Below are 20,353 nucleotides of genomic sequence, written 5' to 3'. Positions count from 1 at the left end.
TTTTCTGTCAGACTGATTGTTGCGATGTCTCCAGTATAACTTCTGACACATTTTTGCTTTACAATTAATTTGGTCTTTAAGACTTATCGTGTAAAACATAATGCAAAAAAATTGTATGGCAGGACGTTTTCGGAAAAAAACAGGTGTAGACAAATGAATGACTGCTTAGTTTAATTTAGAAACTTCTGGTACTGTGCATGCTGCCTCACTGTCGAAGCTTACTGGGACATTTGAATACAAATGGGCCGGTGATTAGTAGCACCTGTGTTGCTCCTACAAAGATAATTCAGTGTGGAGGAAAAGACCTTTTGTATTAATGGATGTTTCAAGCAGACACCTTCTTCCTCCTAGCTGTTTCCAACCAGGGACTCCTGAAGTAACTCTGGTGACAAGAGCAACCTTTAGTTCAGTCAATGCCCCCCCACAACCTCTTGCATTACATTTCTTTCCTTATTAAAATCAGAAGATCATTTAGGACCGGCTTGTTTCAGCCAAGAAATGAAAAAACAACCTGCCGAATGATCTTAACATGTTTTTATTCAACAGGTCACCGAGTGGGAATTTAAACTCAATACTTGTTGGCAGATTCCCCACACTTGTTGCCAGTCGCACCAAAATCTCCATCAGACATGAAAGAGCCTTATTTCACATGAACAGAAACCGACAAACACAAATAGTTGACATGTACAAACAGTGGTGTCTGATCTGTAAATCTGACTGTGGTGTATTTTCTAGTTGGAGAACCTGAACTGACGTGCACAGATTACAGTAAACTAGTTCTTCAAGCTGGTGTTTAGAACAAAACCAGTTGTAAAAAAAAAAATATATATATTTCCAGAACACATTTCAGACACCTGTGAAACTAAAGAGAACACAGCATCTTTCTCATGAATCTGACCTCTCATACTATCCGTCTCACTCCTCACAACAAATGCAAAATGCTTTGAAATCACACGGTAAGGAATTTCATAAGACAGCCAAAAGAACATGTACATAATTTAGAACCGATGCAGCGCAAATAGCCCTTTACAACTCATCACAATTCATGAAAGTCAAATATGATCACCTGATATGGCTTCCTTGTAATACAAATAAAGCAAATATCTTTTGGAATGAGTTGCTTATCTACACAGTAAGCTAGTTTAAATCTCTCAAACACAGGAGGAAACAGCTTCCAACCTGTTTGAGTCTGTCAGTTGGGCAGGAAGCCCTCGTGTCGGAGACGTGATCTAGCCCATCAGATACAATCCGCAATGACACAGTGCAGACATAAATATTAAAAGAGGCACTACCATGGGCTTTCACTTGTTGCCTCAATTATGCTAATGTGCACACACACACACATCACAATAAGAATCTGACAGCACAACAGTCGTGTTATTCCTTGTACTCCAGAAACTGCTGCAATCTTTTCCGGTGCTCTGCAGACATCTGGACAGCACTGAGGATTAAAAAAAACACGTATTAAAAAAAAATGACTATACGCATGATTATTATCTTTAGAATTTGAAGAAAGTCAATTTTAACGACGGGCCTTACTTTAAGTGATTTCCAAAAGTGGTTGTTATCCTGTAGATGGCAGTCTTGAGAGTGGCCCTGAGAGCAAAGCGCAGTGTTTTGTGAGCGGACTCTCCCATGCTGCTGGCCGACCTGACGGGCTTACTGGAGGCATGAGGCAGCTTGAAGTGTCGATCTACTGCCTGAAAACAAGGAGGACAGGAAACAACTGCCGTCAGTGGGTGAAGTGATCTCGTGTCTGTGTCGCCATGTACAGCATCTGTACAATTCTCCGCTTCTTGTCTTTTACATGCAAAAACACTTCAGGGCACTTTAAAGTTCAGTCTGACTTGAGTGAATGTCAATCAACACACATGTCGATAACTGAATGTTGGACAGATACAGAGAAACTCTCTCTTATCTGGCTGAGCCACCAGAGTTTACACCATGTGGATAAAGGAAAGGATTTAGATGAACTCGCCCCTCTACAATACAGCTGGACCCTCAGGGTGGCTGCAGTAAACCATTACAGCTTACCTCTTGTAAGACCAGCATGCAACCGAGAATGCTGGGTAACGTAGTCTGTACAACACCAAACTGGTCTTCTGAGAAGGAGGCTTGAACAAGGTAAGACAGCCCTGGAGGAGGATATTAGAGGAGATAATCATGTACATGTTGCATCACCAAGGACAGGTCGCATCCGTATCAAATGAAAATTAAGACCAACATCTCTTCCCACCTTCTAAAGCCCAGATGTGAGCCTGGCTGTCTGCAAACAGAGCTTGACTGGAAGCTTCTGGAAGCTGTAAGAGACAATGTTAGCTTGTACGAGCTTTCCACTGAACAGACACCACACACTACTGATATGCTTTCTCAACATTCAATGGTACAAACAACACAGTTTTTATAGTACTCAAGTGACCTGCAAGACAAGTAGGTTACACAACTCCTTAAAACAAGCTTTTAAAGTAATTAGTAACATTGTATCGTAACAGCTAGGGGAATGGAAAAGAGCTACATTAGTAATGTGTGCACAACTGAGCCCAGAACCAGGAGGTAAATTAGTGATGCTTGGAGGGGGAGGTTGTTCGGTTTAGTAAAACTAAATGAAGATCTGCGGTGTCAGATGAGAGCATGCAGGGAGCCCCTCAGTGTCTAAAGAAGACAGCATGCACATGCCACACAGCCTTACCTTGTTAAACAAATACATTATCAGCACACGTTTGGCCAAGAAATGTTTAACCTGAATGGGACAATTAAGTATAAAGTTGTTTTGCTTTCAAAACTACACAACAAAATGTAACACGCGTGTAGAAATAATGGCCTTATAGACTTAACAGAGGGCTGAACAACGATGGCCGAACACTCCATCGGAACAAAGGCAGATAATGTGACCGTTACATTGTAAAGCAGAGGTAATCCTCAGTAACCAGGCTACAAGGAGGTTCTTAATTGTTCTTAATTAAGTTGACACTCCTATCTTATTGCTCTGCCAGCACAGAGGGGATTGGCTTTGTTCATTTTCAAACATGTGCACTTGTTAGCCAATCACTGCATAAAGCAGAGATGAGTGTCGGATTGTTTGGAAAGTTAAAAAAATAAATAATAATCAGACAAGGCGAACCCCTCTGTATGGAAACTATTGTTAGCCCAATGTTAAGTATGAAAAGCCTTTAGTCAATGCGGTATAAACACATTAGTATATCCATTGTATATTGAAGTACCTGTTCTTTTCTGTTCTGGAGGAACTGAGCCAGGCGACTTGGTTTGGACGGCTCCTGCTTGGGACTGGGAACTGAGAAAGGGGATGCCGGGGGACTGCCATTGACCTGTGAATCTGCACAGAGAGACGCCAAGTAAATAAGTGGGAACAAGCAAAAAAAAAAAGCATCTGCTACTAAACTTATGCAATGATACTCTGACCTATAAGTCGACATCATGCCATACCAGACGTTACAAAACCTCTGTTCAGTCATTTGAGGTGAATCAACACAGAATATAGAAAAGGTACAAAATACCCCTCAAAATTGACTCAACATTGGTTTCAGAGCTATAAAGAAACCAATCAAACGAGGTTAAACTTATCATTTACTGGATAAAATTGGACCTTTAAGTGTGTTTGATTTGAGCCTCCTCTCACCTGTGGGGGTGGACCAGAGCTTTGGGGCTCTCCTCATGATGTGTGGGCTTTGCACTGTGCCAAACCCTGGCGAGAATTGGTCCATAGGAGCAGTGAGCCGGCGCAGGGCGGGAGAAGCAAAGGGGCTGTCCAGGTCAGGAGTGAATGGTGCCGTCAGAGGGCTCTGTGGGGCGCCGACAATAGAGCGTGCAAAGACGGAAGCGGGAGTCTTCATAAGTAAAGTGGGCCTCGGGCTCATCAGATCTTCTGGGCACGAGGTTACTTTAAGAAAGAAAGAAATGAAATGATGAAGGGAACTGGGCATAAATAATGACATGTTATTATGTTTTAAAACAACATACTTGACGTCTCAGACGAGGTCTTCCTGTCACTCCCAGTAGACAGTGATTTGGCCCTGCCATTGGTTGCTACAGTGTCATGGTAGGCTATGAGTCTCTGGGTCAGATCAGCCAGCAGAGACAGACACTCCTGAGTGATGGCATTCCAGTTGTGAGGATGGCCACCTGGGAAAGACGAGAATGAAAAGATAAATACATTTTGCTTTTGTTGTAAGCTAATTATGTATAAATACAATCTGATCATGCAGAGTGTATTTTTTGTTTGCAAATTGTCAATCAGTAACCGCTCAAGCAAGGACCACTTGTTTGTGTAGACAACAAGACAGACCTGGCTGACTCAGACCGAAGACCTCACAGCGTCTTGATGGGGAGTGTTGAGACAGCAGAGCCAAGTCCTGCAGAGCTAGGAACTACAATTTGGGAAAAGACAAGTTACAACACCCATATGTGATTAGCAGCAAGCACAAAGAAGAGGAAAATCATGCATGTTATCTACCTTCAATATCATTGGTTGCTTGTCCGTTAGAACTTTAGGAAGACACTGATGGGCGTCCTCGGTAAAAGATGACTGCACAGGAAAACTGTAGACCTGCAGATAACAGGAAATGCATTAGATGACATATTATCTTAGAAGTCCCACGCCTCAAGTGTACATTTAATCAAACATGCGAGATGAGCTCTGGTCTGGTGCTTTTCAGATGCTTGAGAACTCAAAGCAATGACAACATTGCCCCCTAGTGTCTCTAAATAATTAAGAAGCAAACAGAAGTCGTCTCTGCAACACAACACTGTACTTTTAAGCCAATTGCAGTCACAAACGTCACAATAAGATGCGATTGTCAGAACTGGGCCAAGTCCATGCAATTGTATGCTGGTCACCACGGTCAGCTGGCACTGGGCCAGTTGGATGTGCTCAAGTCTGGTAAATAAAATGTTGATCGACAGAAAAACAGAACTTATTACACGATAAGAGAAACAGAGAGGGAGATGTGTAGGAACAGCAGCACTGTGAGACCTTTGGTTCGTCAATATTAGGGATTTTTATACATTTTGTCTGTTATTGATTGACATACCTCAGTGACAAATATCCTAAAAAGCAGCAGTGTGACGTGCCAGGTGAAGAGAAGGAAGCTGGCACTGATCCATTGGTGGTAGAGCAGGGAGAGGTCCAGCAGTCCAGCTACGCTGTCCAGAGGGTGGACAGAGCTGGAGATCACAGACATGAATACATGAATGCAGGCCAGGAAGCAGCACGGTGTGCCTGCAAGTCATTTTGTTTGTACAGATTGTAAAGCCACTTGAGGCAATTTGTGATATTGGGTTATACAAATAAAATTGATTTGATATATTTTAAAAAACATAATCCTTACTGACCTGTTCAAATGAAGATTCAGTGTTTTACAAATCCATGCTTTTGGAATGTATCCTGTTAATAATAAAATTAAATATTTTATCTATTATCTCGAACAACTTTGATCAAGAACAGAATAAAAACAATAAATAAAAGAGACTTTTTGGGAGAAGATCATGGAAGTTTTAACTCCTACAGCAGTTTGTTCTAAGAGCTCCGTGTTATTGAAGTTTCCTTTGTAGACAGAGATCACTTACCCAAAAAGAAATACACAACAATGTAGTTCCTGACAGAGTAAAGTGCTTGAGCGGCGCTGCACTTCACCACCAAAGGTAGGGATCCTTTAAAGCGAAGGTATTTGTATTGCTGGGGGAAAATAACAGTGGGTTAACGTCAACGCTCATCATCCACCATTTAACGGTGCCAGTTATTTTATTTTTCTCAAGTTTGGGGCGAGCCTGTGTAACTGGAGAGAACAGGGCTTACAACACTGTCAGTGCGCATGTTGATCTAAAATGGACACCGATTCTAAATGAAAACAAACGGCAGTCTTTGAGCCAGGTGTGTCTTCCAACGACAACTGATGTATTTTTTTGATTGAGTGATTACAACCCCATACCTGAACAGTGTGAAAAGAGACGTAGTTCATGTTGTAGATCACGCCAAGCAGACTGTGAGAGAACCCAACAAAGGCTCCAGCCAGCAGAAGGAAGAGGTGATATTCATTCAGACACATCTGAGGGGAACCGTCACTGCTGAAAAACAAAATTGAGGAAATTAGACTGAGGATGAAGCATGGAAGGCTCAACGTGATGAGTTGTACGCGACAAGCTGCTCACCCATCACCCTGTGTGCAAGGGTAGCCGATCGTCTCGTATCTGCCCCCGATAGTGACAGCGCAACACCAGGCCACGATTATTCCCATGATGCAGTGGGCCAGGGAGTTGACAAACTGACGAGGGTGGAGCAGCTGACCCAACAGGGCGATTTTTGAGCATGCAATAGTTGGGATGACTGAAGAGAAACAGAAAAAAAACGACCAGTTACAACCAAAGGCTAGCATATGTGCCAATGTGTACAAACAATTTGCAATGTAAGCATCGTATTGATTGATTTGGCTAAGATTATACTGTGTGTAAATAGTGATAATATGTAATGATTAATTAAAAGACAGATTTGTAACGATAAAATACAAAATATACAAAAATTGCTTGTTGCCACCATTTAATGAGAGGAATCCAAACACTTTCTTCTTGCTGTTGAACGTGTAGCTAAGGCTTGAATGTTGACTGCACCCTTATGCTTCAGTGTGTCCTCTCAGGGAAAACACAGGAAGCGTATTCATCTTTGAGTCTTGAGGATAGCTCGAGCTATTCAAAATAAATCCTGCGGTGCTTAAGGTGTACGAGACGTGTACCGCCAGCGTTTTAGTTCCTTAGGTCTGTGTGATTTGATTTTGGAGCAGTTTAAAAATGTTCTTCCAGATCGTATCGCGACATACACCATACACAATATGATGCATCATCACACACATAAACTTTGATGATAAGCTGATGTAAGGCATCTTTGCTCTGATAAACTGAACACCTACTAAACCAGAGGCTGGAGGACCTTGTCAATCAAGGAAATGCTTAATATACATTTGCAGTTATCTGCCACCTACCTGTATAATACTCCAGGTTCAGGAACCCCACCATGATGATCACTCCACACAGCAGGATCAATGAGAAGATGGCACTTGCACCCCATAAGAAGGACAGGCATTCTGCATGCAAGAAACAGTCCACAGTGAGATTCACACAACTTCAGATTGATGAGGAGTAAAATCTGACAATGAACGTGGTGACTGACCGGATATTGTCTGGATGGGGTGGAGCAGACTGAACCTGCTGAGGATTACAAAAACCACTGTGATGGGTAGCAACAACAGGACAGCCCAAGCAATACTGGCCACCGCTCTCCAGCAAATCACCTGAAAAGAGCAGTCAGTCATTATTAAATACATAAATCTTTAACCCATCTTTACAGAGCAGTGGCTAAACAGACAGCGTATTGTGCTTCTTAGTTGTCAATTTGTTATAAAAAGCTATAATAGCCGATTCCAAAAGGCCTCTCTCGATTTCTTTGCAGACTTTTGATCTCTTTTCTCTTTAAAACCCTGTTCCAACATTGCCTACTCCCAAGATCTGAGATGTAAACCTGGGTGATATGAAACACAGTAACAGTTTAATCTGTAAGAAGTTTAAACAATACTTAGTTGGTAGTGTTCACCACTCCACCATGAGGACAAAAATATATATATATTTGAGTTGAAAGATCCTGTTTCTGAAAATGCAAACAAACAAAAAAAGGACCCAGATTTTATGTAATATTTATCCAGTAAGTGCATTTTATATCCAGTTTAAAACTTAAGTGATGGGCAGCTTTATTTATTTTCTGACATTTAACAGGCTAAACGATTACTTGACTAATCAAGAAAATATTAGGCAGTGTGTGTCCTAATAAAAGTAATCTTCTGCAGCCCCGGGTGGTTTTGTTGCATCCTCTTTATTATCTGTTCTTCTCTTTTAAATCTCTTTTAAATCACTTCTTAAAACACATTTTTACATATTGGCTTATATGTAATATCGTCGCTTTACTGAATTATTTTTGTTTAATTTATTAGTTTATTTTTATCGTATCGATTAGTTTCATCTATTGTAGTGTTTTATCAGGGTTTAATTAACTCTTACCTTTGTCTTGCTTTGTTGGACCTCACTGTTGAGCTTTCTGTTGTATTGCTTTGTAAATTCTGTTTTTAAAGGTGCTATATGAATAAAGTTATTATTATTCTGAGGTAGAAACTATAGAGCATCTGCATTTTTGTTACATATCTTACATGTTTGAAAGGAAACCAGACTTGGGTATTATGAAAACGCACTCAGAATTGTTCAATTGTATGATCTTAATTGGATTAAGATGGGTAACTCGTAAAAGTGGACTAACGGACACACATTTTTCAGATGTCTTTATACTTGATTTGGCTCATTTCTTTCCAAAAAAACTCACCATTATGTCAAAGGTTAGTGGGGGAAAAAGCTGTATAAGTGCAGGTCTTATACAGCTAACATTAACGTAATCTGCTCTTGATAATCCTTTCTATTTTTTCCTTGCTCCAGTTTTTTCCTGTATAACGCGAGTATATTGTGCAAAACAGTTGCATTTATCGTGTGCTTTAACTTGTTTTTGAATTTCTCTGAACGATATATTAGCTACGCTACCGATGAACTAGCATAAACAGACAGGCTACTTTAAGTTAGCACGCTAGCACCCGCAACACGTCTTCTCTTTCATGAAAGAAGAATTGAGTTGAAAGACTCACCTTGCGGACAAACCAGCAACTTTGCTCTGTAGAAAACATGTTGTTTGGATAGATGGAGAGCCAAACAACGACAACAATCTCTTCGGCTCTCCTGCTGTCAAACTATTTTCCACCGTTTCCCATATCGCGCCACATGCATTCAAGGACCCTTGAAGGACCCCGATAAAAAAGTTGTCCGTGTTCCTGCCTGTTGGCAGTATCACATCCACCCGAATTTAGTTTAATTAACTTATTTAACAACAACAAAAATATGTATAAATGTCAGTCAGGCAGTTGCGCGCTTGATTAAACGGAATAAGCTCACAAACAATAGCTTTGAAAAGCTGCTTCAGTTAAATGTTGATCTATAAAGTTAGGTTTAGTTACACAAATACTGAAATAACTACATTATCACAGAATCAAATTACACAAGGCACCAAAAAGTCATAAATAACATTAATTAAAAAGTATCTCAGCTTTACTTTCTCAATACAGAGTGTGAGTGAATATCAGTCAATGAGTCGGGTCAATTCTTTATTCCTTTTGTTTCATCATGCATGAAAGCTTTCTTGTCATGATGAAAGCCATTCCCATAGGTCGGAAAACTGTGTTTATCCAAAACTGTTTCATCATTGTCCCGAGAGAATGACTTGGTCTCAAAAGCATTGGCGGGAAGCTTTTGGGATGAACTGACGGACATCTCGGTTTGAACTGCTTTGTGGTAGAATGGTTTCTGCACAGGTTTCTGGGCAATTGCAGGGAGGGCAAGCTGCTCCCTTTGGACCTTCTTGTCTTCCCACAACTTCAGCAAGCGGCGTTGATTATTTGTCATATCCTTGAGATTTTGCTGCAATGATTGCACTTGATCCTCCAGAAGTGTTTTAGAGGTGACTGTATTGGCCAACTCTGAAGTCAAATCATCAATGTTCAGACTCAGTTTCCCAGTCTTCTCCACCAGGGAACTGCACTCACGGTCCTTTTCATGCAAGTCATTGATTATGTCCTTTGTGGTCTTTCCATTGAACTTAGGGCTGCTCTCAAGTCCAATCTCGGTACGAAGAGCCTTCACTTGTTTCCTCAGCTCCTTGCTGTCCATAGTCAAGCTCTTCAGTTTCTGTCTCACAGCCTCAGTTGAACGTATCCTCGACTCATGCTGTCTGAGTTTCTCTCTGAGAACACTTTCTCTGTGCATGGCATCGTCTCTTTCCTTTCTGCATTTCTCCAAAAGTTTCAATGTCTCAAATTTGGACACTTTCTCACCTTTCCCATTTGAAGTGGCCATCCTGTGGCAAGATTTTCTTTTTAATAAATGTTTTTACTCACAAGTTAATCAAATAGTCCTTGAGCATTATGTCGGTAAATCCACCTCACAAGCAGCTTCATGTATGCCTAAGAGCGAGGCAGGTGACATTCCTCCAACAGGGTTATCCGTTTGACAGGCAGCTCCTGTGTAACACAAAGCTGGGGCTAGAATGACCATTAATTAGGGCGCCACCATCCCGGTGACACCGTTTCAAGTGACACAATTCTTTTTTTTCTCTCCCTATTTTGTTAAATAATCTGAGAACTTGTCCTTGTGAATCAATGCTTACATGAAACACAGACTTAACAGAGGTGCCCTGTGTGTAAGGTGCTGACCACATGCAGCCTGTAGTAACAGGCTTTACATACATAAGTAACATTTTCCACTGCAGGTGATCAGTGCAGCCAAACAGTGACACAGTAGATTCTATCAGTTTGCTCAACCACACGACACTTAAGGATGAGTTGGAAAAACAGTAGCAGGAGCCAAATGTCCACTTTAAAAGTTAGACGCTCTCTTTGCAATCATCCAAATTAGCTACAATCCCTCCCTTAAATATTTAAAAGGTCCAACTGTTGAAATGTACTGGCAGCCTTTGATGCTCTAGGAGCTGGAAAAAAAAAACGTCACGTTGCCTACACGTGTGGGGTGGGGTGGAAGAAAAAGGTGAACAAAAAATGTGTTTACCGACATCTTAAGCATTTATATGATGCAACTATCCAGAGTCACTCCATTCTGAATCAGGAAAATGTAAGAAACACCGCAGTGATAAGCTTTAGTCTCTTAGTTTGTTTTAAAATTGATTTGAATTGCAGTTGGTGTTTAGCTTAGTTTTTCCTTGTTTTAAACTTGGAAAATATGTCGACAAAATTACATGTTTAAAGGAAGAGTTAGACATTTTAGGAAACGGACTCGTCTACTTTCTTGCTGAGAGTATGCGTGCTGCCACGCAATGTCTTTGGAAAGCTGTGGTGGCTTAAAAATTTGGAGATGGTTTAACTTTTAGCGGCAAAGTGCAGCCAGAGAATAATGTCAGCCAACCAGAAAACAGAGTCCTGTGACTCCTGCGACATGTTAACCTATTTTACAAAGAACTTCTTCCTGTCTGATACATATAAAACACACCTCACGGATGTAGAAGAATTTAATTATTGTCGCGAGCCGCACTTAAACATTGTAACACATTGAAAGATAACAAGCATATTTTCCTAAATGTGGAATTATTTCTTTAATGTGTAAAGACAGTATGCGACTTATCTGTTCATAGTTTCATTTGTGCTTGAACATAGGCTCCGGGTCGACCGTAAATCATTGTCATAACACCTTTATTATCGATGGTTTCATTAATAAAGTTGGGTGCCACAAAGACCATTTTTTATTTTCTTCCAATGAAACACTCATTGAGAACGGACATTTTAAAATTCATAAATCTGATCAACTACAGTTTGTAAAATGTAAAAACAAACAAAAAAAAACCTGTTGCACAAATTGTAAATACCGTGGACATTTAGAATGGGTCTTTGGCATTAGTTGTGGGCACTTGCGGTTAAATCAGTTAGAGGAAAATACAATTACTCTATTTGTACACAATAAGTCCAACCCTTAAAAATCTTAACAACACCAATAATTGTTGTGCTGTTAATACGGAATATTTTTTACACAAAGTATACCGACATGTTCCCATTAACTGAATATAAAATAAAATGCATATACAAAATGCCTTCGACGCTACCAACATTACTGCACAGACTGGTTGTCTAAATATTTCAACATAAGAACAATAAAGCGGAAAGCTAACATACGACAAGAGATCTCATGTGCTGTGTAACACCGTACCGCATTTATCTTTCAGGAAATGCAGAACCCATCCCATTAGAAATAACATACTTGGTACCAGTGTTCATTTTCAACAGTCATGCAGTTGTACCGAGAATGCACACTGGGTTTTAAGGTCTTGAGCCAGAACGTCCGAGTGAAGGTGAAATCCAGACGACCCATGACTTCATCAACACAGCAACCCAATTCTCTCTAATAAGGCAACCGGAGAACCTGCAATTAAAAAAAAAAAAAAAAAAGAATAACACTTGCTTAGGGAAGAAGAAATCGTGTAAAGGAAGTCTGGTGTTAGATGCTCTGTTCTAGCAGGTGAAGAAAAAAAAACACACGCTCGAAAATAGGCCAATGCAACAATTTAGAGCTGCTACAAGTGAATGCAAATGCAAAGGGAAAGTACAGGGTGGAGGAATATGACTTGTGTCGGGTTAGTAGTGTATTTGTACAACGGGATCACGGCTTAAAAAGCACCTGGGTCACTGTTGGTTACCTTTAGTAAAAGAAAGGCTTTCATGTCGGAGAGGGTGCTTTGGCCACATCTGTTGCAGCAGAAATGTCAGCTGGTAGTGCTTGTTCTGGTTTGCTGAAGAAATAGGCCTAAAAAAACAAAAACAAAAAAACAAGGAGAGGAGAGTAAAACAACCCGGCAAAGAAACAATTACAGTAAGTGTGACATGAGAGAATACAGCATTCTTGCCATCATCCATTCATCTTGATCAACCTTCAGACCATCAGGCTTACTTTGTAGACTAATTACATTTAATGCGACCAGACATACGACACCTCTGTGCACCTGACAGGAAAGCACTAACGGGCCGTTCTCACACCAGTTAGCCAATGCAGTCAGAGTTTCCAATGAAGAGCGTCTCCCCAGAGGGAGCTAACGTGACACCATCAGGTATAGTCATCTCCCAGAAACCCACATGGAGTCTGTGTAGTGTCGGTGATTGACATAGACTAGTTGGGTCAGAGCTTGGCCGTGCTACTGAGATCATTGAGGACAAATGAGAGTGGCTCAATGATTGTTGTTATCTACACCAACATGGACAGGCAGCTTGAATCAACTGGATTAACGAAGATGTGGTTGGCCAAAGCAACTGTTGTATCGTATTTCTTCGAACAGATTTATTTTCCATACCTCCCAAATTTGTAATGAACCCTAACAGTAAAGTTACGTAAAAGCAACAGCATGGAGCACAATTACCTTACAGCCGACAGCAAGCAGGACGTTGAGCACAACAATGGCCGACATGATTGCTATGATAATTTTAGGGTGGTCATCCTTCACTGCAGGCCAGAAAGTCATCACCAGAACTGAGCCAGAGAGGCAGAGAGCCACCACGATGGTGCACCACCTCAGCCATTCATATGGGAGGATCCATAGGACCTTACGTAGCAAACGACAGAGAAGTATTAGACACAATGAATGCGTGAAATGTTTCATGACACAAGGGGAAATAAGTATTAATCAACTGTCAACATTTGTAATGAAAGGTAACAATGATTGCTATATGCAATCATTAAATACAGGGTATTAATGTCAACATAAATGGTCCATTCTAAAATGAATCACATGCTGTGTGCGAAAGATATTAAAAGATACAAATATTACATTTTACAGAGGTGAATGTTCTAACCACATTGTAGATGAGTCTGGTGATATTCTATCCTACTATTGTCTGTGTACCCAATCCCACACACCTTCCTGCTGCCATTAAATATTCATTACTGCACCAACTGTGTATTAATCAACAACTGCTCTTGTTTGAGTAATGTTTGCTAAAAGCTACAGTGTTAAACTGGTTTACAGAATTACTGAGCCATTTAAAAAAATGAATCTAGAATTTTGTTGCCCATCTTTGTTAATTTTACGTCTTCAATTGGAACCGATGGTCTTGGGGCTGAGTGCCACACACAGAAACTGACATTCTGAAATGAAAATTGCAGGTCTTACCACTGCTGGTATGTAAATCGCAAGGGAATATCCATACACACAGACGATCTCCATGAAGGAGTACGACACCAAGTTCATGATCTTGTTGTTTCTCCAGAGCAGGAAACCCCACAGGGCAAGGGGCACAAACCAAGCATAGCTGAAGATCGCTGTTGCAGCTATCGTCACTATAAAAAAGTGACACAGCAGAATAAAAAAATAAGAGTTATTTAAGCAAAATGTACAGTCTCCTCTTACATTCAATCTGCACAAGTGAGCCTTAAATACCAAAGAACAGCAGCACGTACCTTTTTGAAACTCTGGGGTGTACTTGTAGTTTGGTTTGCCTAAGTGCACCAGAAAGTTTGATATGTTTCCACTGATGGCGATAGCAAACACAAGGGTGGTGCAAATCCAGAATGGTCCTGAAAGCACACATATCAAGACATTTGAACTTCAGTTTGTGTGCCCATTTGGTTTCTTTAAACAGCATTCGCTACAAATATTACAAAATTCAAGCTACAGAAGAGGGACAAAATTGTCTCTTTTTTTTCACAACCAGAACATGTCTGACAACCTCTTATTAGGACACGCGTGTTAAACGGTTTGTGTGCGTACCATACAGATCAGGATTTCTACGAAGGTAGAGATGAATGAAATTCTTTCCAGGCCATGGCAGCATTGATCCAATGATTCTTTCCCTCACCTGAAAGAAATGTTAATAACCATTACACGTGTCAAGGTAACAAGACAAAATGTAACAACATTTAAAAGTCATTAAAATAAGATGTAAATATATTACGTGATGGGTCTCGACGTCAAAAAATCTTTGATAGTACTCAAATGTCCAGAAGGGGACACTTTTCTGTTCCCCAGAAAGAAGCTTCAATTGGGAAAAAAACATGGAGAAAAGTTAAATTAATCATAGACATTTAATAGCCGACGGAAATGCGTGAAAGAAAGTGCCAGTGTTGTGCAGACCTCTGTCTTGTCATCACTGGCCAGTGGGTCCTCGTCATCACCATCAGGAGAGAAAGCAGCAGCTCTTCTCTGCTTCTCGGGTTTGATTTCGTCATCTTCAATACTAATGGTGGTTGCATCTCTGTTGGCTTCCAACAGATTGCCAGCTTCTTCAAATTCTAATTTCATAGGATGGATGAATGGAGAACGTTAATCCAAAATGTGGGCAGATTATGGGTGAACTAGGATTTATTTCCTACCAATAAGTGCAGCACAGGGAGAGTAATGAGAGATGCGTGTCTACAGATGCCACACAGACTGGGAAAGAGCACAGCAAACTGAAGCTAAACATCAATGTAGCAGCTTAATTCCTTAATCAAACAAAGAGATTGTGGAGGACATTTACCTTGAAATTGGAATGGGTCATTTGTCGACGCCATTTACACGGATTCACTCTCCGTGGGTCGCCTCACAGTAACGTATGGGCGAGTTAATGACAACTTACTTTGGGAAAGCTATGGAGGAGAGAAAATAACATTTTAAACTCCTAGGCCTGATTATTCCCTCAGCGTATGTTTTTTTGAATGAATACGTAGTAAACTATAAGCAATACAGGAATAAAAGTTAGCTCAAGTTAGCCAAGCCCTTACTTGACAGCTCATCAACTAACATTAGCTTAGCTATCTAATGGTACATTAGCTCACGTTAGCTAACTGTCTAACGTGACTTTACGACTCAGAGTCGCATTTGCATTTTAAAATCAGTGCACAGTTTTTGTTATTATTTTTAAAGACAATGCATGCTTACCAAATAATCTACCAAAACCCTAAAGAATCCTTTCACTTCCGTCAGGTTGGAATCAGAGGTTGGAACAGGACATACTAGCCAGAGCCGTTTAAAGAGAGTCACGTCATCTCCGTTCATTCCAATGGACCATTATTTGTTTACAGCAATAGTTCCCGGAAGTTAGCGGAGTTGTGCACGAGCAAGTGTCTTCTGGTGTTACTGCGGTTGGCATCCAGGTCATTGGTGCATTACCGCCACCTTCTGCTCCGGAGTGTGTATCAGAAAATATACTTTTAATTTATTCCTCAAAACAAACAACAACAACACATACCACGTTGATCTACACTTAATATATTTATGTATTTATATTTTTATATTATATTTAGGCTTTTTCTAAGTAAAAAAAAACCCTGTAATGACCTGGGCCTTTCTTAGTTAACTCAGATAGAGAAGAGGATATAGAAATGTTTAATGAAAATGTGAGAGATGCTATAATTGGTGCTGCCAATCAGACAATTATGAGGTAAGCCTACAAAAAGGTGGAATGGTGAGTGCAGTGATCTAATAAAGAAAGATAATAAAGAAAGATAATAAGGATTATACAATACACCAATTTCAAAAATGTCAAAGAGTACAAAAGAGCGAAAGCAGTAGTTCGAAAAACTATTAAAGAAACTAAAATTAGTGTTGGAGAGCATTTTGTAACACTACAAGAAGAAGCACTTCAATTAATCAAGTTTGGGGAATGATGATGATAATGGGGAATGAGGCGAGTAAAACGGGAGTGGGGGTACCCAATATTGGAAAATTGGCAAGTGAGAAAAATAAATGGAATATCAGTGAAAATGTGTAAATGGGTAGAGGACTTTTTGTTTGGACGCTCTAACGAAGTGAGGGTGGGAAGGTGTTTTTCAGCCAGCTATTTTTACAGTTAATGGAACGCCACAATTAAGTGTAATTAGAATTTAGTTGTTTTCAAAAATGATTGATGATGTGTATTATGATGATGGACAAAGTATAGGGAGATCTGTATTTGCAGATGGTGGGGCACTGAGGAGAATATGTTGTGAAACAGATGCAGGAAACAATCAAAAGAGTGGAACAGTGGTCATTGGAATGGGGATTTAAATTTTCTGTTGAGAAAAAGAAAAATCCTTTTCTTTCCAAGAAGGAAAAGCTGAATAGAATAGACTTTTGGGGAATGTGGTTTGATGCTAGACTCACCTGTGTACATAGTGATAAAATGGTAAACAAGTGTAAAAGGTTTTAAATGTGATGCGGTGCTTTGTGGGAACAGAGTGGGAGCTGACAGGTCTGCTTACAAAGCTGTATCATTCAAAGCCGACCTGTCAGCTTGATAAGATCAGTTCTGGATTACGGTAGTGTGGCATAAAGGTCGGCGTCTAATCCTTGTTGGGAAAACTGAATGCAATACAAGCACAAGCATTAAGGATAGGTGGGGCTTTTAAAACACCATCTGTGGCAGCATTGCAGGTAGAAATAAGGATTCATGTGCAGCATTGATGAGCATTTGATATTTTGCAACTCCAGGAGTAGAGAGGATTCATTGTTTGAAATACTACAATCATTATTCAGAATTCATTAAATGCTGCTGTCTGTTTATTTTGTGTGGGTCCTTGATGTTGTTGGAGTTGATGGGAATGAGAAGGCGGATAAAGCAGCAAAAAGGGCTCTGAAGAGTGAGAGTAATAACATGAATGTAGTCAGAAGGTAAAGGGGGGATTAAGGGATTTATCAAAAAGATATGGCAGAACGAATGGAATAAAGGGAGTGAAGGAAGATATGATAGAGATTATAATAAACCCTTGGTTGGGAGTGCAAAAACTAGTGGACGAAACACGAAAGAGGATTAAGACTAAGGAATGGGCATACTAGTTTTAACAGTTAGTGTTATATGACAGCATAATAATGGACAGTCTGAAACTCTGGACCATCTTTTATTGTTTTGTCAGAAGTATGATCCAGCGAGAGAAGAATACAAAATGGATTTAGAGAGACTGGAGAGGAAAATATCAGCAAATGTCCTAAAGAAAAATTCTAGTGACAAACGTTGGAAACCTCTTCTAGAGTATTTAGGGTCAATCAGACAAATTAATAGAATTTGAGAAATTAGTTTTATTTATTTTTCCTTCATTAGTTTCCTTTTGTTTGTTTAATTATTTAGTTTTCTTTGTTTTGTTGTCGGATCAGAGAGAGTACAGATCTTTAGTCTTCACACTCCAGATTAGTGGGTGGCGGTAATGCACCAAAAACCTGTTTGCCAACCGCCATTAAAAACAAAAGAAGAAGAAGAAGTAGTATTCGTAGAAGTAGAAGAAGTGAACGAAGATGATATAACTCTCATTAGACGGCTCTGGCTGTAACAAGTTAAAAACTGTGCGTTACAAGCGAATTAATATGAGACACGATAACAGCTAAACAACAAAAGAGTATTTTAAGACTCGGGAGTCCGTTAGGTCTCAGCTTTAGCTCAGTCAACGACCATGGATTAGCTAACTAGCGAGCTAACGTCACCTGGAGTGTTTTGTTTTTAACGCTTCCGCCGTCTAAACGTGCATGACTTGAAAGAGTTGTGTCCTTCTCACAGGGACAGTAAAAAGTGCGACCTTTAGCATGGACAATAGCGCCATTTATGTCCGAGAAAGAGGCAGCCTTCGCCGCGTCGGTGACATCGTCCTGGCGCAGCCGAAGCCAGTGTCGTCGTGCAGAAGGACAAACCCGTTTGTGCTGAGGAAAGAGCACTTCATATTCACCTACAACGCAGAGGGCAGTCTGAGATACACCACCAAGTCTCTCTTTGACATCGCCCTGTTGTTCGTGGCGGACAACATCCACCACGTGGACTCTCTGGTGGGCTTCCCCGAGCAGATAGGGGACAGGCTTTTCGCAGCAGCAGAGGAGAACCGTGTGTTTTTAAACGCAGACGTTTCTCCGAAAGCCCTGCAGCTGTTCGGTGACGCATATGGGGAGATGGTGCTTGGGTCCCTCTGTCTCAGAAATAGGTGAAGTGCCAACACATGTTAGCCTGCCAAGTTGTACTTCCCAGAGACAGCAATATAATCTCTTGTTTCATTTCTGCAGATTTCCACTCTTGCATGAGAGGATGGGTGAAATAAAAACATTTCACAGTTTGAAGTCTTTAGACCTGTTTGGCTGCAGACTGGGCGACGATCACGAGATATTCCATCACCTAACATCCAGCTCATTGGCCAGGTACTGACTGATTTCTTAGTCCCGATGACGCGATGTGGAGAATTGTTAAGGGCCAATGTTAACTAACACATCTGCCTCTTCTTCTTCTTCTTCAGCAACCTAATCCAGCTTTTCATTGGTGGTAACGGTCTGTCGGATGTCGGCCTGCAAAGATTGACCGCACCTATCCGGATGCTGAGGAAGGGACTGCACTGTCTTCAGCTACTTGATGTTTCCTGTTAGTACCCACAGTCACATTTTAGTGACACCGCAAATACCACCACCTCCAGATCTAAGAATGTAGTTGTTGACATCCATCATTACTCTGTTTATTGTACAGACAACCCTATCTCAGTGAAGGCTCTGAGATACCTCACATGCCTCCCAAAACTTGAAAATCTTGACGCATCTGGGACCAGTTTGAAGGTACAAGGGTAATGGTTGTGCGTGTAAACACTTGGCTGCAGCTATATTGTGACGCTGACGTCTAAATGCATTTCTTATCTCCAGCTTGGCGCTGGACTGAAGACAACCATGTGGGACCTGTTGGGGCTCATTCATTCCGAGAAACCGCTGGACACCTTTGATCACTCGAGATGTAAAACAGAAGGTTGGGCAGAGCAGGTAAATGTTTTCAGACGTTGATAATAGTTGACATGTGTTTCTGTGATGCAAGCAATGTAGTTTAATTTGGGCTAAATGTTGCAGGTGTTTGACATCTCGTAAATAAATTTTCATTTTCAGGTTGTAAACCAGTGGGAAACAAATAGCTCACAAATGCCAAAGCAGAAGAAAATTGATGAATCCAGAACATCAGCACTTCGTTTTTGTAAGATAATTTTTGCGTCGCATTCACATTTTGCTTTGCTGTTTATAAAAGTCAAGATCATGACTTATGACTATGATTATATCGTAAGTGTTTTTGTTCTCTAGTTGGCAGGCAGAAGTTTGTCAGAGAAGTACTGAATGCTGCACCTTTGGTATGTGAGAGCGAGAAGGAGGCCGAGAGGGAGAGACTGCATTTCTTCAGACCTGCAGCAAACAGTCACGTACCAGTGAAACAGAATCCTCCCGCCAGAAGTCACGAAGGGAAGCCTTCCTGGGACAATATCAAAAAAAGGCAGCGTCAGTCAGGAAAGCCGGACAGTTCCCATCGAAGTCCTCCAACAAAACGTTTGTCTTCATCAGCTCTGTCTGCGGAGGACATGGACTTGTTGAACAGCTACTGAGGTATGCCACCATGCAGCATACCGCGGAGAGCGGCTCGAGCATGTCGGCTAACCGGTAACATTTAGGCTCAAATTAACAATTATTTTCCCGAGATGATTCACGCTGGTGAACTGTAAACACCTTTTCTTGGATACAGGTGGCGTGAATTTTTATAAATAAAGTTGAGTATTATTTATATGTCCACTTCCTTGCTTGACGTTTTGTTGTTTGGAGACACAGTCTAGCTGATTTTTAGTTGAGAATTTTATATGGAATAGGCTGAACTGAGGCTCAATGCCAACGACATGGTAATCTAAAGGTGGTTGCCTTATTACCTAATCTTTATAGAGGGACCCTGTGCAAGGTTTATGTTCATTTGTTGTTCTTTTGTTGCATATTTCTGAAGGACTGTTAATAGTGTAGCGCGCGGTGCCCCCGCACGCTTTCTTA

General features: G+C 40.7%; 4 protein-coding genes across 6 annotated transcripts; 1 reads left to right on the top strand and 3 right to left on the bottom strand.

The window, feature by feature from the left end:
- Positions 1 to 519: 519 nt before the first annotated feature.
- On the bottom strand, positions 520 to 8,840 carry ndc1 (NDC1 transmembrane nucleoporin). Of its 3 annotated transcripts, none has more exons than XM_076098719.1 (18): positions 8,688 to 8,840; positions 7,178 to 7,298; positions 6,990 to 7,091; positions 6,166 to 6,340; positions 5,946 to 6,081; positions 5,584 to 5,692; positions 5,350 to 5,401; positions 5,049 to 5,181; positions 4,472 to 4,564; positions 4,304 to 4,385; positions 3,979 to 4,140; positions 3,638 to 3,898; positions 3,222 to 3,334; positions 2,690 to 2,740; positions 2,237 to 2,300; positions 2,035 to 2,135; positions 1,540 to 1,700; positions 520 to 1,441 (listed from the first exon to the last, which is right to left on the bottom strand). In XM_076098719.1, the coding sequence occupies exons 1-18, from the start codon at positions 8,724 to 8,726 to the stop codon at positions 1,378 to 1,380; spliced, it is 2,019 nt and encodes a 672-aa protein (XP_075954834.1). In that variant the 5' UTR covers positions 8,727 to 8,840; the 3' UTR covers positions 520 to 1,377. The 3 variants fall into 3 exon arrangements, with proteins under 3 accessions (XP_075954834.1, XP_075954835.1, XP_075954836.1); XM_076098720.1 differs by having other exon boundaries at positions 5,946 to 6,078; XM_076098721.1 differs by lacking the exon at positions 2,690 to 2,740.
- Positions 8,841 to 9,192: 352 nt separating this feature from the next.
- On the bottom strand, positions 9,193 to 11,128 carry LOC142956155 (uncharacterized). Its single transcript, XM_076097548.1, has one exon. It carries the CDS (start codon positions 9,946 to 9,948, stop codon positions 9,193 to 9,195), a length of 756 nt encoding a protein of 251 aa, XP_075953663.1. The 5' UTR covers positions 9,949 to 11,128.
- A 198-nt stretch (positions 11,129 to 11,326) lies between these two features.
- Positions 11,327 to 15,676, bottom strand: yipf1 (Yip1 domain family, member 1). The gene is made up of 10 exons (XM_076097547.1): positions 15,503 to 15,676; positions 15,102 to 15,210; positions 14,717 to 14,874; positions 14,538 to 14,618; positions 14,354 to 14,441; positions 14,044 to 14,160; positions 13,757 to 13,923; positions 13,007 to 13,189; positions 12,293 to 12,399; positions 11,327 to 12,018 (listed from the first exon to the last, which is right to left on the bottom strand). Exons 2-9 carry the CDS (start codon positions 15,133 to 15,135, stop codon positions 12,313 to 12,315), a joined length of 915 nt encoding a protein of 304 aa, XP_075953662.1. The 5' UTR covers positions 15,136 to 15,210; positions 15,503 to 15,676; the 3' UTR covers positions 11,327 to 12,018; positions 12,293 to 12,312.
- Positions 15,677 to 17,774: 2,098 nt separating this feature from the next.
- On the top strand, positions 17,775 to 20,107 carry lrrc42 (leucine rich repeat containing 42). Its single transcript, XM_076097544.1, has 7 exons — positions 17,775 to 18,504; positions 18,584 to 18,715; positions 18,811 to 18,932; positions 19,035 to 19,120; positions 19,205 to 19,318; positions 19,439 to 19,523; positions 19,628 to 20,107. Exons 1-7 carry the CDS (start codon positions 18,116 to 18,118, stop codon positions 19,921 to 19,923), a joined length of 1,224 nt encoding a protein of 407 aa, XP_075953659.1. The 5' UTR covers positions 17,775 to 18,115; the 3' UTR covers positions 19,924 to 20,107.
- The last annotated feature ends 246 nt before the right edge of the window (positions 20,108 to 20,353 follow it).

This window comes from Anarhichas minor, unplaced genomic scaffold (genome assembly GCF_050575085.1).
Source record: "Anarhichas minor isolate MPS153535 unplaced genomic scaffold, ASM5057508v1 ptg000024l, whole genome shotgun sequence".
NCBI lineage: Eukaryota > Metazoa > Chordata > Actinopteri > Perciformes > Anarhichadidae > Anarhichas > Anarhichas minor.
The sequence above is the reverse complement of the archived record's forward strand: the minus strand, read 5'-3'. Positions and strand labels throughout refer to the sequence as shown.